Raw genomic sequence first — 19,417 nt, forward strand, 5'->3', positions numbered from 1 at the left:
GTGAACAGTGGCCCCCGGGCACTCGAGACCCCCGACGACCAGAAAAACCAAGTACCGGGAAGAGGGTGCTCGGGGCTGTGAACAGTGGCCCCCGGGCAGTCGCTTCCCCGAGGACCCGAACAGTTAGTTCCGGGAGAGAGTGCTCGGGGCCGTGAACAGTGACCCCCGAGCACTCAGTTCCCGAGGACCAAGAAAGGGCATGTCCGGCAGAGAGTGCTCGGGGCTGCGAACAGTGGCCCCCGAGCACTCGGTTCGCCGAGGGCCTGAGAAGTCCTTCGCCGGTGGCCCCCACAGAGGTCCAGCAGTGAGGTGTCAACTAGTGAAAGGCCCGATGCCGCATTTAATAGAGCGGTGGCCTGTCACTTCCAACTGCTCCTCCACGCTTGCTGTCAGTCCCTGCCACGGTTTGATAGGGAGGTGTGGGGACATTTAATGCACGGATCCCATCCCGCGTCATCCGGCGCGCCTCAGGATAACATCGCGAGACCCAAGACGCCCCGCCTGCTGCCCTGCTGCGTCAGACTCGCTCTGACCGAGCGGGCACACCAGGTTGTTCAGTGGCTGCCCGGTGGGCCCTCTCCACGGCGCCCGTTGCAGAACGACGTGATGACGAACAAGACCGGACGGGGGCGCGTTTTCAACCCTCCCCGTAACTTCGCGCAGCAAGCCCATGATGATTGCTTTCTATTTATGGCGCCTTAGAACTCGCGCCCTCCCTTTCTGGGCATGCTACCGCCTCGACGGGTATTTAAGCCGGGGCGGGCTCCCCGGAGAAGGGACGATTGAAGTGATTTTCAGAGGAAGAAGACAGCAACAAAGACAAGCACAAAAGCTCAGATCACCGAAGAAAAAGGAGCCCAAAGCTCTAGGCTAGACAAATATTCTTGTAACCAGCAACATCTCTGAGAGACATTCTCAGAGCATTTATAGCATACACACAGAAGTAGGGTGTTACGCTCAGTGCGACCTGAACCTGTCTAAAAACCTCCTGAGCATTTACTGCATTCTGCACCCGATCATTCTATTTTACCTGCATCGCATTTACACCCATTTATTTTACCCGCAAAACAGATTCAGAATCATCCCCTCGGCCAAATCTCAAAGGGGGTCCCTCCGGATCCCTGCTTGAGGAGTTCACCATCCGACAGCTGGCGCGCCAGGTAGGGGGGTTGCATCACTGAATTTGTTTTGTTTTCCTGCAGAAAAAAAATGGCAGGTGGACATCGTCTCCGACGCACTGGCTCCAGCTCTAGTGAAGAAATGGAGCCTCTCGCACAGTAGGCTCCAGGAAGTAGTGGATCATCCTCGTCATCACCAAGAGGTTGAAGGTTGTCATCTACAAAGATGCTCTCGCTCATCTCCTGATTACTTGCACACTAAAAACAGAACTAGCACATGAGGTGATTTATCAAAAGTCACATAATAGAATTTCATGATGATATTAGTGTCAAGATTATAATCCCCTGTAAGCATGACTATGAAGAAAATACTATAAGAAAATATCATAGGAAGATCGCGACTCGAACTTCTCAAGATTGCCATACTTCAGAATGAAGCACCGACATAAAAACTCTCAAATGTGAAACCTTCAGCTTCCTCCCAAAGTGTAACTCATAAGAAGTAAAATTCAAGATTGAGCGCAAGAAAATCCAATTTGAGATGAAGCACACTGTGCTAATGGCCTCAGCTCAAAACTTTCTAGGAGTCCTATACTCATCGAGCATCGTCCTAGCCATCTCAACTAAAGTTATGTTCTTTCTCTCAAGCACACCATTCTGTTGAGGAATGCGTGAGGCAAAAAACTGATCTCAATGCCATGCTCAACAAAAAGTATCAAAGAGATAGTTTTTGAACTCGGTGCCATTATCGCTGCGAATTACTTTCAATGCACCAGTGAGTTCCTTAAACAATCTCAAAACTAAGCTCCAAAAGTGTGAGAATACTTTATTCTTGCTCACAAGAAAGAAGACCCAAGAGTAGTGAGAGAAGTCATCAACAATGACAAGAACATACAACTTCCCGCCCGCTGAACGAACCTGGGAAGGACCAACAGTGTCCATATAGAGAAGTTCTCCCGATCGTTCAATCATCACCAGATTGACTAGTGGATGGGAGGCAACAAACATCTTACCGTACTGATAAGGATTACAAACAAGATTCTTCTCAAACTTGAGTTTGAGCAATCCTCGGATCAAGATTAGGGCACTCAAATAAGTAAGCAAATCAAAGCTCATATGCCCTAATCTCCTATGCCACATCCAAAGCTCAAAAGAAGGTTGCGCAATCAAACAACGAGATGAACCAAGAGACTCGGAAAAATCAACTCCAAAAACTCTCCCAACTCGAGAAATCTTGCAAATCAAAGTGCCAGAAGAATCGAAAACTTGAGAAGTATCGTGTTTGAAATGCACTTCTAAGACCTCATCTAAGCTCTCTTGGGTTGTAGTACGGTTTTCTTCTTTGTGGGTTGAGGAATGTATTTCTTGATGGATTGTGTTGTGACATTAATTTCTTACTTCTGAGTTTCTAAGGTAGTAGGTATGGTGAACACAGTCTTACTCTCTCCACTATAAGACGCACTCTTAAAATCCAACCCAAGAGTCAAACCCGTCTTGTTAGCACACATCTTAGTCTTGGCTAAGATCAAATTCATTTTTCTATTGCCCTCTGAGCACTTCTCCACCAGAGAAATGAGGTACTCATTTTCAGTCAAAAGCTTTTAAACTTGCGCTCTAACCCAACTGAGTTTGTCATGAAAGATAATGCAGGTGGAACAATTTGGCTGCACATCCTTAGAACTCTAAATACTCTCTAATCTAGAGTCTAGCTATTTCAGACGCTTATCTTTTAGTTCAACATTCTTTGCAAGTAAAGGGTAATTCTTACAAGCACCTAAGAGAGTAGACTTAGACTCCTTAAGAAGCTTCTTCTCAACACTCTCAAACCGACTAGTGACTTGAGCATCCACATTACGAAGCTCGATAAGTTCAGCCATAACAATTAGACAACTCTCACACTCCTCAACATCGGGCCTAGACCTAAGCAATGCAAGTTCAGTAAACAAAGACTCATACTTAGGCCTAATATTCTTCAACTCACACACAACTTTCTTAATTAACCTATTCTGGCTAATGAGTGCATCATTCAAGGTATCGATTTAGATGGAAAGCTGGTCGTAGAAAGAAAATACATCGGAAGGATCCAGCTTAGGGTCACTATAGTCATTGTTGTCATCCGCCATGAAGTAAAGGACAATGAAATACTTGGCCTTCTTCTTATTCTTTGCTTGCAGTTCATCCCTCTTCTTAAGCTTAGGGCATCCCGCCTTGAAGTGGGTAGTGTCACCACACTCAAAACAGGCACAACAACCACTCCTCCTCCGATCTCAACGATTGTTATAGAAGCGGGTGAACTTCTTCACAATTAGCGCAAGGTCTTCATCATCCAGCGTGTTCACCTACTCCTCTGTGATATAAATCAAGAAAGCAAATCCACTCAATGAAGTGTTAGCATAAAAAAAGCTAGCCGCAGACTGATTGCCACCACCAAGTCCGGAAACCAACCCCATGTTCTGAGATAAGGGATTTACGAGACCAATCCAAGCCGCTTTGACTATCTTGGTGGACTTGAGTTTGCTGACACATCACAAGTCAACGTATCGTAACTTGATAACTCTTCAATGCTCGAGATCTTTACTTTTCATATGCTACGATTAAGAGCATAAAGAATCTTGATCGCTCTCTCATGGTCAGAATAGAGCAAAACACCAGTGGATCTAAAGTTGCTCATAATTATATCAAAACGAGCAAACGTAGCATCCAAATATTCACCGGGCCCTTGCACAAACATTTGATATTCTTGGTTGTATATGCTTTGACGTTTGGCCTTAATCTGATTAGTACCTTCATGAAAGACACTTAGAGTATTCCAGATCTCCCGGGCAATACGGAGGTGCTAGATCCTATCAAACTCATTCTGACTTAGGCTAGTGAACAAAATATTTTTGGCCTTACTGTTGGTCTCATATTGTTCCATTTGAACCTGAGTTATGCAAGCAACAGGGATCTCATAGTTAGAATCAACTATTTCCCAATATTGCACTTTATTGGCTTAGAAGATAAGCCTCTATGCGCATCTTCCAGTATGAAATATCACGACCATCAAACAATGAAATCTTCCAACTTCTGTCAACGTTGCCTATGGATCACAAAGCCGGTTAAAGTCAACAAGTGATCAAACCGGCTCTAATACCAATTGTAGGATCGAGAATTGCGACTAGAGGGGGTGAATAGGCGTCTTAACAAATTTCTTGCGAAATGAATAGTGTTTTTCTATTTGAACACCCAACGCACCTCTACAAGAAAATTACGACATAACACAACACAAATATGCAGCGGAAAAACTACACATACTCAGAAATTTCGGAAATTCCAGAGAAAGATCATGAACCAAACTAGAAGATTCAACAAAAAGTGGGTCACATAGTTGGAATCAAACACTAGGTACCACATCAAACTAATCCATGACTCATCCCCACACAAATATTGAATCTTGAGAAAAGATCACTCAAGAAACAAGAGATTAACACCGAGTGAAGAAAATCTTCAAGATGATGGTCTAAAGGCAAGAGAATCCAAGCCCCTATCACATATGCATGTGTATGTAAATTTTATACCTTTAGCATCAAGAAGAACAACATCCCAATATGTTAAAATTTCAGCTTAAAAAGAAAACACAAAAATCAACAACGAAGAAGAAAAACTTGCACACAAGACAAGAGAACCAAAACAAGGAAACTAGAACGAGGAGAATTCAAGCATATGAAACAAAATAAACTTCATTACTCAATGAGATCAGCCCTATTTTAGACGGATTACAAAGATTTTTCTCTCAAAATTCTCACATATTACATAGGCTAAGCACTCATCCTCCTTTTCTTTAAAACCCTAGTATAATGCTCTTATATGAGTGGTACAAGGGACTTAAATGGCTGGTTTCTTCTCTCGCATAACTCTACCCCTTCTATTTATAGGCCTAAAAAATTTGACCCTTAAATTTTCTAGTTTTTTACTAAAATACCCATATCTTATAATACACTTCTACCTATCATTGAGGATATTTTAATCTATTTTCTTCTTCATTCATCGGACAACCGCAACGTATTTACGACTTAGCTTCGCCTTGACGCAAGCTTCGTAATGGTGCCACATACTCCTCCAGTCATACCACGGTTTTGAGGCTAAATGGTGAAACCTAGCATGCTTCTCAATGCGTGACTAGCCGCAACTTGCTTCCACTTGAAGCAAGGGTTCCGATAATGATACATGTCCTCAGTCTTGCAATCTTTACCACCGACAAGTCTCTCCCGCTCTCGATTTCTCGGACCGCCTTATCACTTACACCAGCGTCTCTTTCGCTTGATTTTATTAACGCATATCTTTATCTTCCGTTTCATACTTTGCTTGACCTTCATGTGTACAACTAGGATCATCATTGACTCCGCTCAGCCCTCCTTGATCATCTAACACCAAGCACATGCTTAGCCCCATTACCCGTCTTTGACCACCAAGTTGTATCCGTCACCTGCACACCTTAAAACAAGCAAACACTTCTCCACACTCCAAAATATCTTCAGGTTAGCACAAAAATCAAAAACATCAATTCAGAGCACATCCTGCAGAAAAACGTGAACACTGTATGTTCCGGTGTGTTCTGCTCTTGAACACCGTACCATCCAGTGAGTGTAACACTATCTGTTCTTGAAATTTTTTGCTCTCTGCATAAAAAGGTCTGGTGAGAGCTTCCGGTGATCTTATGTCCATCATCGGATAATCCGGTGTGTGCCAATCCACCGAACCATCATTCTACAACATCTCTGCAACAAAAGGTCCAGTGTTCTCCAGTGTTCACAAACTCAACACCGTACTATCCGGAGTACATAATCAAACTTGGCGCCAAAAATCTCCTCTCCACAGAAAATACTCTGGCGCTCTCAAAGTCTATCACTGGGCCATCCGGTATTTGCTTTTATTTTTGCTTCAACACTAAAAATGCTCCGGTGATATCATCCGGTGTAGCCACCACACTCACCGGACCTTTCGGTGCATTGATCTCCAACTTTGCTCAAAAAATTGCTCTCTGCAAGAAATAGTCCGACGAGTATACACTACCCATACCAAAATTTTCGGTGAACACCAGAACATCCGATGTTCACAGTAGAACTTACAGTGTGTGTAATTTTTCTACGTACAGAGAAGAATTAGTCAATTCCAAACAACATCAACTCGAGTTAGTCATGAACAAGAACAAGCATCCACAAACACATACCAACCAAGTTCAAGACAAATCAACTGTTGTCAATGCCTCATCACATACAAAACAAGACACTTCTCTACTTAATTTCTCAACATTTAATCTCTAATTATTTACCTTATATACCTAAACGTCCAATATTTATCTTTCATACATTCAAACTACAATGAACATACAATATAATTTTAGCACAAACCAATTTATACCACCGATAGCATCTATATCTATACTATAATAAAATGTACTAGTTATGATAGATCCAATCAATTTCTAGTGTCCATATAAGTTAATCAAATGATCATCATATAAAGTTGGACTCATTCATCCTTCCAAAAATACATTCAATATCTAATTATTTGCTTTATGTACCTAAACATCCAATAATTATCTTCCATATATTCTAAAAATGCATTCAATATCTCATTATTTACCTTTTATACACTCACCGTAACGTTTCTCCAGTGGTTACGCCACCTTCTGTACTTCGCCTACAATACTAGGTTTCTCCAGAGAATGCACCTCTTCCTGCACTTCGCCTACAATACCAGCTTTCTGGAGAGAGTGCACCGTCATCCGCACATCATCTCCACCATAGTCTACTATAGAGTTCGTCTCTGTCGTACTATTTTTACACTAAGATACTATACGATAATTATTTTTATCTCCTCATAACTTGGTCACCATCTTGACCTTCCTCGTAATGTTGCTACGGGCAGCTAACTCTAGACGATACGATCTCTTTCACACTAATATCTAGATATTCGTATCCCATGAAATTATATAATTATGTTATGAATTTTGTATACGTAAATATCTCTTTTATTATATTATATTTTTTTATTTATTCAGAATATATCTTAGATTGATTTTATGTATGTAAAGTATGTGTGGTGTTGCTAGTTGCATGGAAATAGGGGAGAATTACACGCGGTTCATCCCAAGTAGTATCTCCCAGCTTCCTCAGTTAAATTCCCATTTTAGTCCTACCTTTTTGTTTCACCTCCCCTTGATTTGGACTGCACATCGCGACGAACCAGACCAGACCAAGGTCCAACCGTCCAAGACGCCAAGAAGGTAGGACTGTAGGAGGCTGCCGCACCCACTGGTCTGCACGCCGGCACCGCGCCTGCCCTCGCCGCGCCCGCGCACCCAGATTTCAAGCTCGCCGGCGCAGGCTGCCTGGGCCCGCCGTTGCGCCTGTGGCCACAGCCCGCAGCAACGGGTTGGAAGGGGTTCAGGTCCGTAGGACTGTAGGAAGGATGCCGGAACGTGCATGCGCTGCGCTCCTTCATGGCGCTGTGAGGGGTCAGCGGGCAACTCTGCTTTGCGATACTTCGGTACCAGTGCAGGTGCAGATGAGGCTGAACATCTGGAGCCGCATCGCATTTCCCACTGAAACAAGTGTACCCTCGATCGAGAGAGGGAAACGGGAAAGGGGCAAAAATGGAAACTCCAGTTGAGGAAAGGCGAGATAAACTGAGAAGTGAAGGACTGGACTGTAAAAAGAGCACCAGCTGGGGGACTTAGGGGCTTCTCTGGTTCTGGCCTCTTTTGAGCTTTAAAGCCCTTCTTCCTCTTCTCACCTGTTCATCTCCTTCTTTACTCTCATCTGCTATTCCATTCATCCATTCCCCTCCCTTTTATGAAACCAGCATCTACTTTTCTCTAGCACCTGAAGCTCCTTTAGAAAAGAAGCAACTTGCATTTCGGCTCTGCAAAGTGGCACCTACATTAGATTTGGAGCGGAATGTGAGCAGTGTAATCTTTCTCTCTCTTTTTTTCCCTTCTTTGCATTGTGCTTTTTATTTCTGTACCTGAGGAGGTTTCTCTTCTTGATTTCTGCGAAGTGGGGTGGCTGCGAGGAGGTAGCAGCAGCCATGGCGCAGAATGTATGGGAGGCAGACAAGATGTGAGTTTTCTTTCTCTGTTCAATCTGTTTCCTGGTTAGTCTCAGTGATCGGACCGCTTTGATCAGTGAGCATACTGCTATTTTTTTCACAAACCTTTCATTCTTTGATATGTTTTGGGTTATTGGCCATGTTCCTTGAAATCTCCTCCTTCCTCTCAGCTTTCCATTGGACGAGTTTCTTTTCCAGATTGCTTTCTTGATCCTTTAGTTCGTTTTAACATGAGGTGGCTACATATGCTTTGGGATGTTGTTAGTTTCTCTTGAAATTTCTGCGTTTTCGTTCTGCATTTCCCTGCTTCTTTTGCAAAAGTCGTTGCTTTCCCCCCTTCTTTCTCTGATTCTTTTTCTGCCCTTTTCTGATTCCGGTATAGTTTTGTTTCTTGCTTGTTTCCTTTGCGCCTTGTTTCTTTCAGTACTAATTTGCAATGCAACTGCGATTGTTTATTTATCTTTACTTCAGTACACATTTTATCTTATTTCTTAAGGAACTTTTTTATTTTCTTTTCCAACCTGTTCTTTCATGCAAACCTCCTCCTGTGTTATTCCTCTGTTGCGCCAGTGTGTCATGATATAATTCCTGCAGGTCACTTTTCTCTAGATTGTTTCATAGTAATAACTTCAGCTTACCTGTTGACTCGACGACTGCTGTTATTGCACTAACGTTTGCCATGTTCATTGTTGGAGAAGCAGGTTGGATTCGTACATTTATGATTACCTCTTGAAGAGGAACTTGCAGAACACGGCCAAGGCATTCCAAGCCGAAGGGAATGTTCCTTCAGCTCCTGTTTGTGAGTGCTACAGTACATTATGTGATCGAATTCTAATTTTGCTATGCTGGCACGATGTTAGTTTCCAACCCCTTATATATTTGTATTACGTATTTACTACACATCGATAGACTGAAATCTCAATCGATTTCAGTCGACCGTGTGAGGGTCCGGCCATTATTAGGGTTTTAGGGCTTAGGGTTGTCAGTGGGGCTCTAATGGCCGGCGGGCTTAGAAAATGGGTTCCGGGGAGGGGTAGGCCAGGCGGAGGAGGTAGGCGCGAGGCAGCGGGGACGCCGCCGGCCGCAGGCTGGGCCAGACCGGGGTGGGGCCATACCACCTTGGTTAGCATGGCAGGGGAGGAGGAGGCAGACTCGGCAGCGGGGACACTGCTGGAGACGGTCGGAGGAGGGAGGGAGGCGGGGGAGCGGAAGAGCGCTGGACGACGCGAGGGAGAGAGCAACGCCACGGTCAGGAGGAGGAAGAAAGAACGAGCGACGTTGGATTTCGATCGTGCGGTTCACAATGTCGACTAAAAAAATTCTGATTTCAGTCAAGTGAAATATAGTCGGACCCTTTGTATTAAGGACAAATATTTGGTTCCTTGAAGCATTAATTTTCAACCGAGCTCTTGGTTGGGTCCATGTTGGTCTTTTTGGTTAACTTGTCAATTTGATACATAAAAGATTAAAAACAAATTACTAACTACTCTTATGGAGGAGATTGAATGAATGATGCTAAGCTTTATCGTTGTGTCTTATTTGATTTATGCTAGTTTGATCTTTATGTTGTTTGAAGAACGCAACTTAATTCCTTCTATTTTAATGTGTCATCTCTTCTATTTTGCAACAGCGATTGATGCCCCTGGGGGCTTTCTCTTTGAGTGGTGGTCAGTTTTCTGGGACATCTTCATTGCAAGGACGAACGAGAAGCATTCTGAGGTTGCGGCTTCTTACCTCGAGGTTGTTTCTTGACGGAGTTCCTTGAGGTTATTGTAGCACATGCATGTTGATTATTACTTGTCCCCATGGATGTGCCTGGACTCTCTTGCTACACTGGGCTGAGTGTTGTGATGTTACAATATTCCTATGTCAAATTGTTTTACTTGCATTAATAACATGTCCCTCTAGCCACCCACAAGAACATGAAGAGAAAAAGATAGAGTTTGTATTTCTAGAGCTGACTTGCATAGTTACATTCTGTTAAATTCGAAAGCAAAATCCAAGGAAGTTCCACATTAATGTTGCAAAAAGGGATGACAGACTAATTCATCTACCTAGGGAAAAAATCTTTTGGACTCTTGGAAGTTCAGGTGCAAAAAGGAGTCTACCTTGATTATCCAAAGAGTGAAATAGAAATGCTTCCCTGGTACTGTAAACTGGCTAGATAATCTCCCTTGCATGTTTGTTCTTTATTTTTTTTGCTCTTTTGTACATAATCTTTTCATACTAGGGGACTCTCCTACTACAGTATTTTTTAAAAGCCTTTACGATTGCCTTCCTTTCTAAAGGTTGCCCAATATTATGGAGCTATGGTTCGCGAAAGTGAAAACCCCTTATAGAGATTTTGTGCCACTTAATCCCATGTAGACCTGCCAAATTGTTTCACTTTGCCCCACTCTTAGCTCTAATCCCGTCTCAGCCCCTCTTCCCACTGAATAGAGCACGTCCCTAGGTCCCAACTGGTGCTGAACGTGTCCACCTTGGTATCTAACTTGGCTTGTTCGAGCTGGATCAGTTCACAATCCAAGAACAATCTGGCAGGTTTATCTAGGTTTAAGTGGCACAAAATGCTCTGTATGTGGTTTTCTGAAACCATAGCACTTTATATGTGGCAAACTGCAATGCACTTTTAATATTTAAACAGTGTATAAATTTCTTCACAGCTGGTTGGTGAATAGTAGTCAAGGTTCCAAGAACACATTGGACTTGTTTCCACCTCTTAGCTACAAGCTAGCGCCAGTTTACTTTCTGCTGGCTACTTATCTGGAGCCACTTGTCATTGCTAGAGATATAATGCGATGATTGTGGATAACTATGAATTATGTTTTCCCTGTTGCATGGCCATGTGCTCCCTTACATTATGACACTTAAATTTGTGCCCATATACAGTCGATTAAAGTGCGAGAGCAGGAGCAACCATCGCAGCAGCAGATCCAGATGCATCAACTCCTGCTACAGAGGCATGCGCATCATCATCATCATCATCATCAACAACAGCAACAGCAACAGCAGCAGCAGCAGCAAGAACAGCAACATTCGCAGCAGCAACTGCACCAGCAGAAGCAACCGCAGCATGACGAGGAAAACAGTCATTTTCCCACAAGTGCCCAGAATAGTTTGGTTGCTGCAGATCTCCCAGTGCGACAAAATGCTGCAACTGTAAGTTCTTTATCTGCAAAGATGTATGAGGATAGGATGAAGATTCCTGCTCAGAGGGACGTTTCGGATGAGACATCAAAGAAAGTAATTCTTCAATTGCAGTATCAATAGTTTCTTGAATACTTGAGGTCCTTGATATAAAATGTATGTGCATTTATATATTTGTGTCAATTTATACTGCAGCAAAGGTTTACTGAAAACATTGGGCAGTTTCTGGAATCAAACCCAACTTCAATGTTGAAGTCAGCTGCAATATCAGCTCAGGCTTCGGGGTATCATCTACTCATTTATATTCGGTAGCATTGCATTAACATGTGGAGGCGATACACAGCGAAAACCATTCTCAAGGTTGATTTTCTCGACTTTCTTCCTACTTCTGCTAGGCAAATCTTCCATGGAACAGCTGGTGGCGTGTCAGGTACCTTGCAGCAAGCTCAGGTCAGGAACCAACGGCTTCAGGGATCAACACAGGTTGATTGTTTATATCCGCCTATATGTGCTAGTATGTATAATTTGATAAATTAAGCTTATATCAGGATACCAAGGCAGAAACAAATGCAGCTCTAAATCTGAGAGCTTCAGTATTGGATGGAACATTAATTGGATTACCAGGTGCTTGCCATCGAACTCTTATGTTGTTTGACGTTTCTGCTTTTACATTCATCTGTGGTTTTCAGTTTTTCACATCCACAGCCCTACTTAACACTCAATTCAATAAACAACCTCAGGGCATTTCTATTATTCAGCATTTTTCATGGAATTCTATTGAGCTTGTCATTATGTAACTCATAGATGGATTATTATCATTATTTTACTTTTGAGAAAGACTAGTTTTATATTAGGAGCTGCATCTTTCAAATTGTTTGATTATCACATAATTTCCATCTTTACTTCCATATTTGGCAGGCTCTAATCAAGCTGGGAACAATTTGACCTTGAAAGGGTGGCCTCTTGCGGTTAGTTTTTCAGTTCATTCAGTCAGTAGCATTCTAATATGTAAATTATAATTTAGAAGCAAGTTTGACCGTTACAAATTCTTGTGTTCTTATGACGTGTCCTTCATAACTGTTCAGGGTGTGGAGCACCTTCGATCTGGTTTTCTCCAACACAAATCTTTTATGCAGTCTCCCCAACCATTACACCATCTTCAGTTTCTCACTCCGCATCAGCAGCAACTTCTGCTTCAAGCACAACAGAATACAACATCTTCACCTGGACAGATGGATAGCAGAAGACTTCGGATGCTTTTAAGCGGTCGAAACCTGGTTACTGGGAGGGATGGTCAATCAAATGCACTCACTGAAATTGGGTCGTCATTGCAAAACATCTGTTCACCTTTTCAGCGCTCGGAGGCAGATATGCTGATGAGGGTAGGTTCCACTTAGTTGTATTCATGATTCAATTTTGTGCGTATAGCTGCTTATATATTTGTATCGGTGCACCAGATCTCTCTAGGTTAGCACTGCAGTTTTAGGAATATAGTTTAGCTGCTTTGGTTCTTTCTTTTGTCCACACAACACAACTTGGAATTCCGAACAAGTGAGCACTCATCAAATTTCATTTAAGTGTCTTAGGTAATCCGAAGAAAGTGATACATGCACAGGCAGAGTATTATTCATTTCTCGGTTCAAAGTTCTTAGGTCAGACAATTGTCTGAAACTCCTATGCAAAACAAAAAACAATCGAGTGCCAATTCTGTAAACTAATTGATGCCCAATTCTTATCAGTGAGCGTCACAGAATTTTATTAATAATAGCTTGAGTGCTCGCATCATTGCGTGCTTACTCTTGATTCGATTCAGTGTAATTTTTCTATCTAAAAAAGTATAGCATTTTGAAGTTTAAGGATGTCTATTCACAATTGTTTCCTATTTGACCCTTGATTACATTACATGCCTTGCCCATTTAATCGAACATCAAGCAAAAACACAACATGCTGCATTCCTATAATACTATAATTTTCTTAGCAGTTAGCACCTGTAGACAGTAGTATAAGGGAACCAACAAGAGGTGAAATAGTGGATACTAGTCGATTTTAGCACCAACATGTATTATCTTTATTGATCTCATCAATTTTCCTGATTCTGGCAAAATTTATAGTTGTCAAAGCTGAATCCATATTTGTAACTCTCTATGTTGCCAAAATAAGAAGGCCCCAATGAAAAGGATTTGAGAGATTTGGAAGGATATGCTAAACACCAGTAGTCCATGACCATTGGCAGGTTGATCATTGTTTATGTCTTTGCTTCTTCTTTTCTATTTTGTTTCTTTCTTTCCTTTTTTTTTCTGGATGGCTACTTTCAAGGGTTTTCGTATACATGAGGGAGAGATTTCCATTTCCTATGGGCATGGAGAGATGTCAATGGTTCATGTGATTATATCCTTGTATGTGAGGTCGGTTTCCAGATTATCCGAGTATATCTCAGTTATGGTTGTTTTAACCCTTTCAAAACCTTCCTTTTCTTTGGAGTTTAATTTAGTTCCTTAGACAGATCTTGTGGTTATGATCATGATCATATTTGAAGACCACTAAACTTGAGGGTCATTTTGTTGATGGGCAAGAACTGAGGGCCAGTTTCTTTTCTCTGGCGAAGAATTTCAAGCACATTTCTTCCTTTTTTTTGTTTTCTTAACAGCTGTACAATGCCTTTCAATCGGTTTTTGTTGTCACACAGGGATCAAATCATGAAAAGAATGGGTTATTAGTCCTTTTCGATTAACTAATTATCCATTTGATTTCAAAATCAGAGGTACTGATCTTATATGATCACATGGTGATCTGGCTGCTAATGGATACATGGCCATATGTATCACACAAAACCACCATTTGCGAAAGAACTTGTATCGTCTCGGTGGAACCTTACTACATCTTCTGTTTTGTGTAGCAGATAACAGCTCATCACCAACACCAGCAGAGCAGCAATCAACAACAGCTCCTCCAGCATCCATTATTGAATCAGCAACCACAAAGCTCAAATCACAATACAGGCGAGCAGGAAAAAATGGGGGATGTTACTATTGCTATGTATGGAAGCTTGTCTAACTCCTTCCGTGGAAATGAACAGGTTTTACTCTGTCTTGCATAGTCTAGGATCACCATCTTATTGCATCTGTTCTTATGTTAGTTTTGATTCTGTCTGCCGGAATCATAAAACCCACACTTGCTATGCTTTATGTTTCACAGGCTTCTAAGAATCGAAATGGGCGAAAACGCAAACAACCTATCTCATCATCTGGTCCGGCTGATAGCTCTGGTACTGCAAATACTGCTGGTCCTTCACCCAGTTCGTCGCCCTCGACTCCTTCCACACATTCTCCAGGAGACACCATATCAATGCCATCACTGCATGACAATGCTAGCTTATCTAAGGCTTTAATTGTTTATGGTACTGATGCCCCATTGTCAGCAGGATCGCCAGTAAATCGACTTGTAAGTTGCTCTCTGCTGGTTATGTATAATCATTGGCGAAGCAGCTAGACATATATTTGTTAGTTGTGAGACTTGTGACAGCTTGGGGATTTTTTGCGCTATCAGTGGATCTTTTGATTACTGACTTCTGATAATTATAACTGTAGGTTGACATGGATCAGTTTGTGGAAGAGAGCTGCCTGGAAGATAATGTAGAACCATTCTTGTCACATCATGATGAAGACCCAAGAGATGTTGGAACTCAATGTACGGATACTATTAAAGGTGCGGTACCCTGTCCCAGATGTTTAGTAATAATCTACTTAAAGTTGAGTTGTTCGCCAATTTTTTGAAACTATCGGCACTAGACCAATACAGAAGGGCAATTTCCCATATGGATGGTAGGTTGAGTTGGTCATGTGTACAGGCTCTGAAGAAGAAATCCTAGGAATTCAGGTGGTTTGCCCTTGGGCCGTTACAAAGGGCAACTATTTGACATGTGCTAGTATCACATGCGGGTTCAATGCTTCAGATGAACACTATTTGGTTGGAAGTAAAAAACATCTGTTTGTTCTCATTACTGTCTTTTCTCTTACATGTTTTATTCAGGATTTATCTTCCGAGAGATCTCTTCTGCGCGAGCAAGCACAAACAGGGTTCTATGCTGCCACTTCTCGTCAGACGGAAAGTTACTTGCCACTGGGGGTCATGATAAGAAGGTAAGAGCATACGGTTGTGCTTGGTAAGCTATTCATTGAAGTTGTATAGTCAGATTCGTGGGGTTTTGTATTCAAAATTGGTTTAAGAGTTGAAATGTGTTAACATGTTGTAACTTGCAATGTAGGTGGTCTTGTGGAATTCTGAAACTTTGCAACAAAAATCAATACTGGAGGAGCATTCCTTGCTGATAACTGATGTGCGCTTCAGCCCAAGCACTCAACGCCTTGCCACCTCATCATTTGACAAAACTGTTAGGGTTTGGGATGTCGATAAAGTAAGCATATGCTATCATTCCAAGTTTTCCTACCTTCTGCTCCCCATGTGATCGTGTCTGTATGTCAAGTAATATACATATCATTATGCCGCGTTGTTCAACTGTTAATTTACATCTAGGAATACGCTGTATCGCTAATTTTTATTTTTAATTCAAGGTTGTTTCGTTGTGTTGCCCTATATGATGGGCATATGTCTGAGATCGCATCTGTCTGACATGTAATATGCAGCTCATATGCTGTGATGCACAACTCTGCCAAGTAACATCCAGTAATACATTGCATTGTTCATTTTTTATTTTAGCTAAGGTTGTTGCCTCACATTGCCCTTTCTTTACATTGGGGCTCCTTTATATTGTTAAGTGGTAATTCCTTATATACCACTGAATAAGTTCATATGCTCACAATATGCCACAGATGTCTCACTTCACAATGAGTGGCATATTGTAGAATATGCGCTTATTTGGTGGCCTATTGTGAGTTTTCTTGTTAAGTGGTAATTCCTTACATTGTGGTAATTATGCTGCGAAGTCACATAGAAAGTAGCAAGCAATACCCATTCCAAGCTTGTATTCATAAAGGTCAACATCGTTGGTTCCTTGTTATAACATGGACTCATTAAGCTGTATGCATCATGCTGATAGTTCTAAATGGCTGCCAGTGATATGACTATCCTAGTTTCCTTCAGAGTTATGAGTGCAGCAAAATAGATGTGTGTTTTTTCTGCATTTCAGTTCAATATATCAGCACTGTTCTTTGGACTTGACTTTTGCAGCAAGGTTATTCAATTCGTACATTCATGGGGCACTCAGCGTCTGTCATGTCACTCGATTTCCACCCAAACAAGGATGACCTCATTTGTTCTTGTGATGGGGATAGTGAGATACGGTTCTGGAGCATCAACCATGGCAGCATCGTCCGGATTTTCAAGGTTTCTCATTTATGCTTATTTAGTATTCTGTCAGTCTGTAATTGCTGCCTTGCTGGAAAATACTTTCCAAGAGATTGGTGTCCACCTTTTTTATTCAGTGACAACTTGTTGACACAATCAGCAACTGGTCTTAGATGGGATGCCTTGCAGGACAAGACATTTCTTGGTTTATTTGATTTCAATGCATATGTAGGGAGGTTCCACCCAGCTGAGATTCCAACCACGTCTTGGAGGATATCTTGCAGCAGCTTCAGATAATGTGGTTTCTATACTCGATGTGGATACACAAGCTTGCGTGAGGAGATTTGAGGTTCGTATGGGATAGCTCTAGATTTACACACAAACAATCGTGGTGCATATAATATGATTTATTTTGGTTCCCTCAGTGGTGTCTGGATGCATGCTGATCAATTATTATTTTTTATCTATAGTTAACTATTTTTATTTCACAATGAGCTTTATATCAAACTGCTTTACTTTAATATATTCTCAGGTCATGTTGTGCTAGCCGTAGTGAACATTCCTTTCTCAAAAACCTGGTGCAATGTGACAACATGGCTCCAGAATGTGGCGTTTTGTGCAATTCACTCTTATATTTTTGCAGTTGCATTCCTAGAGATCACTTAAAGCAGTTCCCTTTTCTCGCAAATTGCAGGGCCACACAAAGAGTGTTGATTCTTTGTGCTGGGATCCCTCTGGTGAATATGTTGTATCAGTCAGTGAAGACACAGTGAAGGTATGGTCTTTGAAGGGGGGGAGCGAGGAGAGCTGCGTGCATGAGCTTAACTGCAGTGGGAGAAAGTTCAGTTCATGCGCTTTCCACCCTGCATATCCATCTTTGCTTATCATTGGTTCCTACCAGGCAAGTCTCTTTTTATCGTGTATGAGTGCTTTTCGCCTTTTACAGTTTTACACATGAAGTCACGATTCTCCTGTGGTTACACTGGTTTTTTCATAGATTAACTACTCAAATTGTTTCAGATTGCAACCATTGCAAGTTCATTTTTTGGGGAGCATGTCTGATTTGCCATCTTTTAATACAAGTTACACTGTCTAAAGTTTCACAAATCTTCCTACCATGAAAATCTGTTGCCATGAAATACCTTATGAATAGTCAACACTCGGCACGATTAATGATCCGCTGATGTTCCCCCGCTCGATTTATATTTGCAATATCTGTACGCTTACCTTTTTTTTGATGCGGGCTTACTTGTCTGCTGAATGCTGCAGTCTCTAGAGCTGTGGGACTTGTCAGGGAACAGGACAATGACCGTCGCAGCGCATGACAGCCTTATCTCGGCTGTGGCCTCATCGAGCACCGGCCTGGTTGCTTCCACAGGCCATGACAAGTATATCAAGCTGTGGAGATGAACCCAGCGCGCTCTAATATGTGGACGGACCCTTTTTGTCGCACCATTAGCTGCCAACTGCTCAGCTGTGCTGATGGCGTACCGCACTGGATGCTGATTACCGAACTGCCTAACTGAAGATATGGCTGTGGAAGCACATTTTTTCTGGTAACCCTGGAAAAATGGTTTAGCACTAGCTTTTGTATAGAACTATAGAACAGGAAGTATATCTTATATTTGTAGTGTATTTCAGGTTGATACTTGCATCCTGATCTCTGAGATGGTTATGATCTGAAAGCTTTACTGCTGCATCTCCGAGTGATCAATGCGATTTATTTTCTTTTTTCTTTTTGAATGTGCTTTTTTGTTGAGATGCACATGAGCTGCAGCACTGGCTCACTGCATCTCAACAACGGATGCTTCATGACTAGGAAAAGGAATGGATTGGCATTCCCAACTTATTGCTCTTGGTATCATGATCACTACGAGACTAACAAACCTTCCCAACGTTCGTAGTTCTAATGTCAAGTTGTGGGTAATATGTTTGTGAGGAATAATGTTGTTAGCGATGTATTAAAAGTGTAGAGAAAGGTAAGAATTACACTACAAACTGTAGACCACTCAAGAAAATACCAAAGGTCCTAAAACTATCGGTCATTTGGAGACTCGTGTAGTGGATACGCCAAACGTTTGCAAAGAGTTCACATGTTGAATAGAATTGTAGAATTGATCGATTGCAATCCAGATCCCTGTTATCTCCGGTAGAATTGTTCATCCTCGGGTTGAGATGGATGAGATTGTGGTTGAAGAACGGACAACTGTAGCGCCCATCATGCAAGTTCTATGGGCTTGTTTGCAATGCGTTCGTCGGATCATCTTCTTCATCTGGAATTTTGTAGAAGGTAAGATCACTACACGTTCTTAGGCTATGATCAGCAATAAGTTGGCTCTAACTTTGGTATTTTGGTTGATTTTAACCTAAATTAATCAATTGCAAGCGATTCAAACTTGAAACCTGTATTTCGGAGAACCTTATTTTTATTTAAAATTAAATGTAACATAGGGGCCATATCTATCCTTAGTAGGCCTAGCTTTGTGGGAATTGAATGATTTTGGTGATATTTTTGTAGTCTATTTGAGCTAAATCTAGGGTTACTTGGGTCGCATGAACTTCACATAGGAAAAGAACTGATACGACCTAAGAATTTTTATATATTTAGATGTTTGATTTGAGACGGTTGATCAACTTCTCCTTCTCAAATGGCAAAGTGAAAATCCCAATTTTCCCTTTTTTTTTTTGAAAAAGGCAACTATTTGCTCAAAACTAGGACCAAGCAGGGGTCAACCAAATACTTAGATTTACTTGGC

General features: G+C 41.8%; 1 protein-coding gene across 4 annotated transcripts; it reads left to right on the plus strand.

Moving 5' to 3' along the window:
• The first annotated feature begins 7,803 nt into the window (after window positions 1–7,803).
• On the plus strand, window positions 7,804–18,354 carry LOC133897625 (transcriptional corepressor LEUNIG-like). 4 transcript variants are annotated; one of them, XM_062338429.1, is made up of 19 exons: window positions 7,804–8,070; window positions 8,160–8,221; window positions 8,912–9,009; window positions 9,841–9,950; window positions 11,100–11,453; window positions 11,553–11,641; window positions 11,753–11,840; window positions 11,906–11,981; window positions 12,276–12,325; window positions 12,443–12,739; window positions 14,254–14,433; window positions 14,553–14,798; window positions 14,945–15,062; window positions 15,387–15,496; window positions 15,622–15,771; window positions 16,545–16,700; window positions 16,894–17,010; window positions 17,356–17,562; window positions 17,931–18,354. In XM_062338429.1, the coding sequence occupies exons 2-19, from the start codon at window positions 8,190–8,192 to the stop codon at window positions 18,069–18,071; spliced, it is 2,619 nt and encodes an 872-aa protein (XP_062194413.1). In that variant the 5' UTR covers window positions 7,804–8,070; window positions 8,160–8,189; the 3' UTR covers window positions 18,072–18,354. The 4 variants fall into 4 exon arrangements, with proteins under 4 accessions (XP_062194413.1, XP_062194405.1, XP_062194417.1 ...); XM_062338421.1 differs by having other exon boundaries at window positions 7,804–8,061; XM_062338433.1 differs by having other exon boundaries at window positions 7,804–8,061; window positions 14,257–14,433.
• Window positions 18,355–19,417: the final 1,063 nt, after the last annotated feature.

The sequence above is a fragment of the Phragmites australis genome, chromosome 2, assembly GCF_958298935.1.
Source record: "Phragmites australis chromosome 2, lpPhrAust1.1, whole genome shotgun sequence".
Classification (NCBI taxonomy): domain Eukaryota; kingdom Viridiplantae; phylum Streptophyta; class Magnoliopsida; order Poales; family Poaceae; genus Phragmites; species Phragmites australis.

Bases quoted from the DNA above. Each gene is read 5' to 3' on its own strand.
- LOC133897625 (XM_062338429.1), top strand. From the start codon at position 8,190: ATGGCGCAGAATGTATGGGAGGCAGACAAGAT. The intron at 14,799-14,944 runs GTAAGTTGCTCT...TTATAACTGTAG, and splicing joins GATCGCCAGTAAATCGACTT to GTTGACATGGATCAGTTTGT. The intron at 15,063-15,386 runs GTGCGGTACCCT...TGTTTTATTCAG, and splicing joins ATGTACGGATACTATTAAAG to GATTTATCTTCCGAGAGATC.